This window comes from Pseudonaja textilis, chromosome 9, assembly GCF_049901715.1.
Source record: "Pseudonaja textilis isolate UNSWEBS1 chromosome 9, rPseTex1.2, whole genome shotgun sequence".
In the NCBI taxonomy this organism is placed as follows: Eukaryota; Metazoa; Chordata; class Lepidosauria; order Squamata; family Elapidae; genus Pseudonaja; species Pseudonaja textilis.
This window is the reverse complement of record NC_141998.1, coordinates 13,722,788-13,733,920: the sequence shown is the minus strand read 5'-3', so window position 1 is coordinate 13,733,920 and position 11,133 is coordinate 13,722,788. Positions and strand designations below refer to the sequence as shown.

The following is an 11,133-nucleotide window of genomic DNA, read 5'->3' as shown; positions in this document are numbered from 1 at the left end:
GTATCTTTTGTCTGTTCTTTTGCAATTATCTATTTATCTCTTCTCTTTAACAGAAAATTTCCCCTGTAATCACTTTTAAAGTGTGACGCCTTTCTATCTTTCCCCTATATTAACGCTTAAAATAATACTTAATTTCCATTCCGATTCTGCTTAGTACATTCTACATGTTGCATTTTAAAATAAAAGAATAATAAATTTATAATATAGTTAAATATATAATTTCCATTCTAATTCTAATTCTACTTAATACATTATTTTAAAATAAGAAAATGAAATAGTAAATTTATCATAGCATTAAGACAATAACGAATTAAACTATAACTAAACATTAATCATTTTACACATTCTCTTTAATATTTTATTGAATATTGAGATGTATCATTATTAAACATTTTAATATTTTGTTATATTCCAATGGACTATTTCAAATGCAAATACTACAATACTATCTTACGTACTCTTGCAGAATCTTTCTTTAATTATACCCTATCCTTTATCTCTGAAAAAAATCTGCTTTTTTGGATCTTGTTTCAGACCTTTGTGGCTTTTTTCTCCTTTTTCTCTCCCTTTCTTCTCCAGTCTGGTCTTTTTGCCCCCCCCTCTCTCCTGACCTCCACCTTTTTAACTTCCCCTCTCTGTTGTATTTCTCTTTTCTGTTGCTTTCTAACATTATACCTTTTTTCACCTTATTTTTCTTTTTCTTGGTTGTTTTATTAAATCTTAAATTCTCATTTTTCCTTCCTCTCTTCCTATTTTCTTTCTTAATTGAACTTTTTTGTCCATTAAAAATGGCGGCTTCTTCTTCTTCTTCTTCTTCTTCTTCTTCTTCTTCTTCTTCTTCTTCTTCTTCTTCTTCTTCTTCTCCTCCTCCTCCTCCTTCTCCTTCTCCTTCTCCTTCTTCCTCATGTATTTGCTGATATGTAGAAACCGCCATTTCTAAAAAGTGGAAGACAGCTCCCAAAGAATCCTTGCCTTCTTGTTCTCTTTCTTTTAATTTTTCATATTCCATTTTTAATTCATCCACAGATAGTGCCATTGTAAATTTTTAAGAACAACCCAGATGTTTTTAATCTTAAAGTAATTTCCAAGTGTCAAAGTTATCAAACAATCCAAACAGACACAAAATATTTCCTCTTCTTCTCTTTGCAGTTTTTCCTCCTGGGGCATAATCCCAAAATATATTTTAAAGCCATATTACAGTTAGTTGCTGGTCTTATAACCTTCAAGGCGTCTCCTCCAACAAATTTTTAAAGATTTTTTTAGTCCTCTCCTTCCCACTTATAACAAAGAGCTTATTTTTACCTTAAAGAAGCAGGTTTTTCAGTGCTCAGTTGCTTTCTCCGTAAGCAAGGGGAGTGAACTTTCCTTTCAGCACTTTCGCCATTTTAACAACTTCTTTTGGAAACAAATGTATCAATCCAAAAGTCAGGTTTCCAGGGTGTTTAAAAGTATCTTAATGTCCCGGTTCAGCCAAGAAAACTTCTCCTTCTGGTTCTTCCTCCTGCACAGTCTTATCTGGTTGAAGATTCCTTTGTGGCTGCCATTTCTGACAGCCGCTCCACCGCCTCAGGAAAAAGGAGTCTAGCCGGCTGGGGAAAGGGGGTGCAATATCCCCAGACCCCTGCCCGGATCTCCTCTATTTTCCGCTACCTCTTCGGGGTAGCGACAACCCCCAAATCCAATTGGATCGGGGGTACCTCAGCGGCGAGCACAGCAGGGACCCGCAGAGATGCGGATTCCTGCCGCCGCTGAAGCCTTGCAACCGGAAGTTCCTTTCTTAGGTTTTGAATGGAGGCAGGCCTGACATTAAGCAAGATCTGCTTTATCAGCCAACCTGGAGACCTAGCCTACCGAGGGGGCTGAGCACACAATGTCAACCCACAGGAGTGACCAGGAAGACTGATGAGCCCTGGGGTCAACCTCCCCACAGCCACACTGCTTCTGGGAGGAGACAGAGTGGCTGGAGGAGTTGCAGCTTGAAGAGAAAGCAGTCCGAACCAGATGGACGCTGGACATAGGACACATGGAAGACCCGGAGGAGCATCTCCCTGGGGTGACTGTCACCAGATGCTGGCCAGGAGATGATGCCTTGCAGGAAGCTGACAAAGAGGACCTCCTGCTGACCCATGCATTGCAACTTCTGCATGGAGCAATTGAGAATCGGAGAGCTCAGGGAGCCCTTGCACAGAAGCATGCCCTGCCAGCCTGTGAAGAAGCTGGAGAGGCAGCAGGGGGAGCCAGTGTCTCTGCAACTCCAGCTGGTGGCTAGCAACTGAAGGGAAGGGGAACATTTAGGAATATTTATGAACAAGAAGGTTAAGACGAAGATCTCATGCACCCTGAAGAGTATTTGCATAACACAAATTGAATTCCTCAAGAAAACACATCTCAGGCCGATAAACTCAAACTCAGTGAATTAAAGAATGCAGCTGGAAGACTTCTATCGATTTGTGACCATTTTATTTTATTTAGGTAATATCATATCCAGTTCATGTGGTACTTGCAGTGCCCCATGTTTAAAGCCCTTTATTTCATGTCCCAAGGAGAAATTTAATGTTTTTCCCCAAATCACTCATATATATGGAAAAAATAATAAGATATGCTCCTTGTGTGTCCTACAATAATCTAAATAAGGCTTTGGTACTGGGGTGTAGGCATGAAATTAAATAATTGCTTTCGGAATGAATGCTTTCATCATATCAATACACCCTGACTAAGTTTCAGTCCTATTTAAACCCTTCATGGACATGAATGTTCAAATGAAGAGCTAAATTCAAGAGCTAAATTCAATTATATGAAGCTGGGGAAGGTAGGAGTTGAATTGTGAATCTTGACCCCACATGAGCCCTCTAGGGACAGAAGTGTCCTCCATTGTTCAGAAGATGTTGTACAACCATGCATTACAAATTAAAATGCAGTGCAGCAGATCCTGAGTTGTTTACTCAACTCTTGTGAGTAATTTGAGCAGGACAGATGTGATGTCATGCATTCGTTGAAGCAAGGTCAGGGTGTTAACCTTGATTAGGAAGCATCAGTCATTGGGGATAAGCAAGACTGCAGAGACAGGGAACTTTGGATAGCCGGATGTTGTGATAGATGATCTCTTTCAGAGTTATGAGGGTAATTCCAAAATCATCCATGGGCATGTCAGGTAACACCCTCTGATAGATATAAAATGTCTCTTCCAGAGATGATCAAACAGAAGGAATCTCCAGCCCAGGAAGGAACATCTCCACAGGTATTGTCACCTGATTTATTAGGTTAGACTACCTGCTCCTACTAGACCTTTCATTTTCTTTCCAAGAGTCATTGAACTTTTGGTACATTGAGACTAGATATTAACAGCTAGATCTCCTTTTAAGAAAATTACTTTGGAGAAGCCCTTGTATTTACTGGTTTAACTATATTTAGCTTGCTTTTCTATTTAGCACTTTTAAAAAACATCTGTACAGCTTGTTTATATTTGTTCTAATTTCATTTTCCTTTCTTATATTTCAATAGTTTTTTTTTAAATTAAAGCAGGGATGCAACTTATTAAAACCATGAATGAAGGTGAATATACATGTCCCAGGATAATGTTGCAGCATCCAATCTGGATTGGTCGATGGGACTAGAGGTTTTCTGAGTCATGCTCGGAAGACAAAAACTCTGGTCTTGGTGACCAACCCAGATTGGATCCTTATTAAAACCATGTCCGCTAAGTTTGGCAAAAAAGATAATAACTTTAAAAAAAATACAACTCACAACACATTTTATAGTAAGTCAACACACACTGCCTTCTTGAAATCATAAGAAAAATTAAAAACTTTATGACATCAAATAATAATCAAAGAGCTCAAATTTCCAAATGTATCAGACTGGTGCTGAAATCTGAAGTCTCTTGCCACCAAGCAATATTTAAAGAACTTTGAATATTTTTATTCTGGAATGGCTAGATTCAAAATGTCCTATTAAAATCTCTTTCATGACTCAGATATTTGCTGTAAGCATACTATAAAGAAAAATAATGAGCAATAATTAATCATCCTAATTTCAGTGATGGTGATGGTTTCATTTGGTTTTGGTTTTACCCTTTCAGAAGAGGGGAAATTGTAGCACTAGATTTGGAATTTTGAGGGAAAGGTAGGTCTTTTTCAGCAGGTTTGGAATACTAGAATGCTATACATTTTCCAACACTGGCGTTTTTATGAAGAGATTAGACAACCATTTGCCTGAAATGGTATAGGGTTTCCTGCCTAAGTAGGGGGTTGGACTAGAAGACCTCCAAGGTCCCTTTCAACTCTGTTATTCTGTTATTCCCTACCTTCATCATACTTCAGTATGGCTCCCAGCCCAGAAGGAAGACACTTAGGTTTTCCACTTAGCTTTTCCATTAAGCAATCAGCTTCAAGAAAGCTAAAACACATTTAAAGATGCAGCAATAAGCAAACATGTTATTCAAAGGAAAAAATATGTATAAACTAAAAAGATTTAGGCCACGAATTCAGTCAGTGAAACAAAACCCAGCTACAAAGGATTTCTTAAACCAGGAGTCTCCAAACTTGGCAAATTCAAGACTTGTGGACTTCAACTCCCAGAATTGTCCAGCCAGCAAGCTGAGGAATTCTGGGAGCTGAAGTCCACAAATCTTAAAGTTGCCAAGTTTGGAGACCCCTGCCCTAGATCAGGGGTCTCCAACCTTGGACACTTTAAGACTTGTGGACTTCAACTCCCAGAATTCCTCAGCCAGCAAATCTGCAAAAAAGCTGGCTGAGGAATTCTGGGAGTCGATGTCCACAAGTCTTCAAGCGGCCAAGGTTGGACCCCTGCCCTAGATCCTTCTCTGATGGTGGAAATAGAAAAATCCAGAGTTGAATGCTTCTGGTCTATGTGAGTGTTCCCCTGTATCTGTGGCTGGTCTTCCATATTGTCTTTTCCTCAGGTCTTCAGGGATGAGGATGGGTCTAATTTTCAAAAGTCCAGTCATACAGAACTGTTTCTTGGTTTTTTTTGTTTATGTTTGCCATTTGTAGATACTTTATTTGCTCTTTTACATTGTATTTCAGAAAATCAATCAACCAACATTGTTTGATATTTTCCATCTTTTGTTTGCAAGGAATTTTAACTTAAACTATTCCCTTCTTCTGAAGAACGTAGAGAAACCTGAAAAAGTAGAAAAGTTGGGGAGATGGCAAGTAAGCTTCATAAGAAGACTTGGGATGAAGATGTAGCAGATTTATTTCATGATTCTGAACCAGGTGAGAAAAATGTAATTCTGTTCATTTACTGCTTTGGAAACATTACTCAGGCATACATGTATCCTTAATTATTTGGCCATTGTAAAAATGAGCTTCATTTGTTCAAATACAATCTTCAGTTTTTTACAGTAAAAAACTGTATTATTACAATACTACCCTATGGAGGAAGGTTCCCTATACCAGAACAGATGCACTATATTGTGTATATGTACACAAATACAGAAAATGTTCACTTTATTCATTAGTTCACTGTGTAAGTATGTCAAGTACAGGTAGTCCTTGACTTACAGCAGTTCATTTAGTTCAACGTTACAACGGCACTGAAAAAAGTGACATGACCATTTTTCACACAACCATTACAGCATTCCTATGACCACGTGATCAAAATTTGGATACTTAGCAACTGACTGCAGTGTCCTGGGGTCATGTGATCTCCCTTTGTGATCTTCGGACAAGCAAAGTCCATGGGGAAGCCAGATTCACTTAATAACCATGTTACTAACTTAACAAATGCAATGATTTACTTAAGAACTGTGGCAAGAAAAGTCATAAAATGGGGCAAACTCACTTAACAAATGTTTTATTTAGTAATATAAATTTTAGGCTCAATTGTAGTCATAACTTGAGGACTACCTGTAGATGGTCCATGGATTATTCCACTTGCATACTGTGGTCTTATCTTGCAGGAAGTTAGTTTTAGATATGAAAATGGCCATAAATTAAACTTCTACTTTTTCTATGCTTTGAAAGTCTTCTATATCTTCCATTGACACCCCAAATTTGGGTTCTAACGTCTCCCCCCCCCCACTCTTCTCCATTTAAAAAAATCCCTGTACAACAATTTGGTTTTTTAAAGTTTCCGTTTATGATGATCTTCTTAAAAGTCCAATTATGGCACACATCTTATTTTGAAACTGAATTGCAAAATTATGCTGGTTTATGATTACAGTACAGATTTGATTGGCTGATTGATTGACTGAATACCAGCAAGATGAAGATAAAATGAGAGGGAGGGATGGAGAGAGAAAGAAAGGAGGAAGAAGGACAATGATGTGGAAGATAGGATAAATAGGTAAGAAAAAGGATGAAGGTAGAACAGATGGAATTGATGATAACTGTAGGTTATACAATAATTACAGACAGTCCTATGACTGCTTGCTAGCCATATTTTAGGGCCCTGTTCCTACTTTATAGCTAGAACTACCCAGATCTTTTCCACTCTCCACACTGTCTCTTCCCGTGTTCCTTGATATACTCTCAGTTTACATTGCATAAGACTTTCTAAGGATTCTCCCCTGCCTTTTTGGTATGATATCCACCAAGACCAAACAGCTTTTGATAGACACTGTTGTTTAGTACACTCATATAAATCATTTGAAAAAGGGGGAAATCATTTGTAGTTCCTTTTTCAGTGAGATATGCATCATTCTAACTTTCTCTGATTGTTCTTTAGAATGTTTCCTTTGTTTGCACATATAATATGTGTAATGCATATCTATGTTCCTTCCACAGATCCAGAAATAAGGCCTTCAGTAGAAGCCTCTCCCCGGTTGTATAAACTTTGGGATCTTAATCAGAAATACTTATTTTTGGTGGAGAACACGTTAGTGGCAGATGTAAAAACTTCTAATTTACCAGGTATAAACTAAACTTCTTGTCTTGTGCTTGAAAATTGCAGTCCTTCTCTTGGCCAAAATTATTGATGGGATGCCTTGAAAAAACTGATGGTGGATGTATCAGGACTCACTTTGGTGATAGCCACATTTAACATTATTGTATTATTAAAGTTGTTTTTTTAATGACTTGCTGCATATTCCATTCACTAATCTTGGGTCCTCAACATTTTTGCCATGGGCATCAATGTACAGACAGACATAGTACCTTGCCTTCTGTGATATTTTAGGGAAAGTATTACATGCAATATTCAAAAGGTTCTCTGGTTTTCCATTTGTTTAGTTGGAAATTAAAATGGCACTAGAAAATGGGACTTACACCAGTACTCATATTTGTAATCATTGCAGCATCCCCTCGGTCACATGCCCAAATCAGGCATTTGGCAACTGGCATACTATTTATGACAGTTACAGAATCCCAGGTTCCTGCGATCATCATTTGCTGCTTTATCAGCCAGCTTCCAACAAGAAAAATCAATAGGGGAAGCCAGATTCGCTAAACAACTGTGTTATTAACTTAACAATTGCCCGTGATTTGCTTAACAACCATGGCAAAAAAGATGGTAAAATTGGATGTAACTTACTTAACAACTGTCTTACTTAACAACAACAATTCTAGTCTCATTTGTAATCATAAAGACTATCTGTATGTCTTAGATATTAGGGATCCTTGGTGCTCTCTGAACTTGCTTGTTTTCTTGCAAACATTTCATTACCCAGACTAGGTAACATCATCAGTGCGAGAAGGGAATGGGTTCCCCTCTAGAGGATCCTGTCAGGCTAAGTGAACTTTTCCCATTTCAATTGACAAGAATGAACTTCTGAAATCTAGGTAATTCAAAAGGAATCCTTTATTGAGATGAGACAAGTCAAGTGGGGATTCAAAAGCAGCATCTAATGTCTTCCAGGCATGCAGTGATAGATAAGGGAGTTTAGGACCCCTCCCCTTATCTAGATGTGTATTTTGTAAAACAAAGAATTAACATGTTAATTCCCCCTCCCCTCTTCTGAGAACGATCTTCTGAAGGGGTTCCCAGGAAACATCTCCCGGCTGGAATTTTTATTGTCCCTTCTCTTTTTTCTGTCTCTTCCAGAGGTGACAGGTTTCCAGGGCATCTGGTTTCAGTCTCTCAGTTGTATATCAAGTGTAGGTTATACAAATTCAATATAAGATGTAATATATTCAAGTTACATCAAAAAAGAATTTCTTTTACCAACTTCCCTCCCCGCTTCTTCTTCCATTAAGGAAAGGCAGATACATGGATCTGACAGTTCCTCTCTAACATTCCCCTCTAGCACTGATGATGTTACCTAATCTGGGTAATGAAACATCTGCAAGAAAACAAGCAAACTTAGAGAGCATCATGTCAATCCTGAGCTACAAATATTCCCCTTTATTAGTCTTAGATATCGTTAGAATAAAGCACAGTGATTGACTTTAGCCCAATGTTTTGTTTGTAAAACTGACCAGCAGCCTAGAAAAGAGATGAAGCTAAACTACTATGACAGATATCAAACTAGGAAGCTATCCAGTTTCAATTCCACAATATCAGTGTATATAAATATCTAAGTTAACTAAGTGGAAATGTGAATTATTGGGGGGGGGGGGGTTGGTTGGTTGATATATACAGGCTCAGCAAAATTTTGTCCAGTTCTCAATATAACAAAACTAGCCAAAATTGGTTGAAGATCACTAAATTACCTTCTGATGAGCTTCAGTCCCTCCCATTGCAAATCATTCCACTGATATGAGGGATTATATTTTTCCCAGAGGCCTTTTGCTTTTATAAATCATATCCTTAATCAGATACCTGTGATTCCTCATCCCAAACATCTCCATCAACCAAAAATAAAACCCTTTTTGTTCTTTCTTAACTCCTTGATCTTGTTTTTTATTCTTCTCCAGAGCAGTTAATTGCCGTGCTTCCTAATAAAGCTCTAGATACAGCACAAAAACCCATATTTATGGGTCCTGAAAATAAGAAGAGCTGCTTGTCTTGTGTTAAGTCTGGGAATGGCCAATATCAGATAGAGTTAAAAGTGAGTGTTTGATTTGCATTATAAACATATTTTACTTTCTCTAGGGAAATTGTCCTTTTTATTTAACCTTTTATTCTCAGAGATATATTCTGTACTATTATTATATATTAGGAAGATTTCTAGAAGCTTTAGCTGATGGAATAAAATAACAAACCTAAGATGGGGCCATAATTTACCTGGCAATGATTCCTTTTCATTGGCTCACTTGTTATAAAGAATCCTAATGACACACTTACTGATTGATCATATTTTATATGTTTCTTATATATATGGTTTCTTATATATGTGGTTTCTCTTGACAAGATTGCTAAAAGTGTTTTTCATTTTTGCTTTTGCAAGATAATGTAACTTGGCGGGGGGAGGGCTTGGTGCTCTCTGAGCTTGCTTGTTTTCTTGCAAACATTTGTGATGACCGGGGCATGGCACAAAGGCAACACAGTCAGATAATCAGTAGGAGTCCCTCTATTAGCTCCAACTTTGCCCCCAATGTCCTGGTTACCTTCTGGCTGGAGAAAAACTCTCCCAGGAACAGCCTTTGGCTGCAGAGAATCAAGTCCAAAACGTGGTCAACAAAAACTAACTATAAGTCCAATGAAGGCAAAATGAGGTAATTAGTTCGGCAGGGCAGGAGCAAGAATTCCAGACGTGAAGGCATGGCAATAACTCAACATGGTTGGGAAGATGCCAGGAACACAGATAACTAAAGTCAACACAAGATAAACTCATGTTGGCTCCTAGCAGCTGCCATACTCAGCATGCATTTCTTTTAAACTCTCATTTCCAGGTGTGGCCAATGAAGGAAATCAGGGACCTTTCCTCCCCCATAAGCCACACAACCCATGTTGCTCTCTTCCGAAGAGGGGGTGGACCTGGGTCTTCCTCTGAACTCTCTCTCCCTTGTTCTATCTCTTCCCTGCTCTGCCCAGCCAGACTTTGCCTTTCCCCAGTTTCCTCCACAGCCAACGAGCCACACTCCTGCTCACTGTCAGCTGTTCGTCTTCCTCCTCAAATTCAGACTCTGACAGGGGCATGACAACATTTCATTACCCTAGACTAGCACTGATGATGTTACCTAGTCTGGGTAATGAAACATCTGCAATAAAATAAGCAAGCTCAGAGAGCTCCAAGGACCCCTTATAGATAGAATCTCTTTTTGAACACTTAGACATTAAATAATTTAATGGCTGACTTGTGTTATTTTATAAGTAAAAAAGGAAAACATGAATTCCATCTCAACAAACCATAGAAATCTTCTAAGGGGCTGCTAATGATCATTTATGCAACTTGCAACCAGGTTGACCTGTTCCTACATAACTTCTTTCTCATGGTCTCTTCCTTTTTTCCCTAGGAGAAAGATATTATGGATCTTTATAGGGATCCAAAAAACACCAAAGCTTTCACTTTTTATAGTAAGAGTGCAGACAACGCTGATACCTGCTCTTTTGAATCTGCAGAGTTTCCAGGTTGGTTCCTCAGCACTTCTTCAGAAGCAAAAAAGCCTATTGGTTTGAGTCAAAAAGAAGGACCTCAAAACATCCTGTTTTACTTTGAAAGAAAATCATGAGTCAGAAACACTATCCTGCATCTATGTTTCTGATAGATCTTGTGCATACAAATTGGAATGGAGCCAGAATGTATGATTAGGCCAATGAGTAGACTTAGATAGTATCCTTGTTGCAATAAAAAAACTTTGGAAGAACTATGTCATATTTGGGGGAAGGTACAATACATCACATGGATGAAATGGACTTGATTGTATGGTCTTTCTTTCTTTCTTTCTTTCTTTTTTTAAATTTTGATTGGTTTTTAAGACAAACATAGACAAACAAAACATAAAAACATCAAGCCATCTTCCATATATATATACATACAGTTTGTTGTTGGTTTACAAATTGTTTTGTGCTTCCATTTTGTAGTCTTCAATTACAATTACATTGTATATATTCTCATTTTCCATCAAATATTAAATACATTAATATCATTGTTAATCAATTATTTGACTATACTTTTATTCTTTCATGTTTTACAAAATAATCCATATTTTACTTAATTTGTTTTATGACAGTTCATATTATCATCTCAAATCTATCCTACAATCATTTTGTAGATATAATAAGAAAAGAATACATCTTTATATATTTATTATTTTCTAAGAATCTACATATTTCATTACCATGTTTTAT

The 11,133-nt window shown here is 37.6% G+C and overlaps 1 protein-coding gene across 1 annotated transcript; it reads left to right on the top strand.

The window, feature by feature from the left end:
• The first annotated feature begins 3,205 nt into the window (after window positions 1-3,205).
• LOC113447719 (interleukin-36 alpha-like) lies at window positions 3,206-10,808 on the top strand. The gene is made up of 5 exons (XM_087938918.1): window positions 3,206-3,238; window positions 5,130-5,237; window positions 6,750-6,875; window positions 8,817-8,950; window positions 10,299-10,808. Exons 2-5 carry the CDS (start codon window positions 5,168-5,170, stop codon window positions 10,512-10,514), a joined length of 546 nt encoding a protein of 181 aa, XP_087795044.1. The 5' UTR covers window positions 3,206-3,238; window positions 5,130-5,167; the 3' UTR covers window positions 10,515-10,808.
• Window positions 10,809-11,133: the final 325 nt, after the last annotated feature.

What these genes read in the sequence shown, in the direction of transcription:
- LOC113447719 (XM_087938918.1), top strand. Translation starts at nt 5,168, where the DNA reads ATGGCAAGTAAGCTTCATAAGAAGACTTGGGATGAAGATGTAGCAGAT. An exon ending in AAAAACTTCTAATTTACCAG is followed by an intron (nt 6,876 to 8,816) that starts GTATAAACTAAA and finishes ATTCTTCTCCAG; the next exon opens with AGCAGTTAATTGCCGTGCTT. An exon ending in AATATCAGATAGAGTTAAAA is followed by an intron (nt 8,951 to 10,298) that starts GTGAGTGTTTGA and finishes TTTTTTCCCTAG; the next exon opens with GAGAAAGATATTATGGATCT.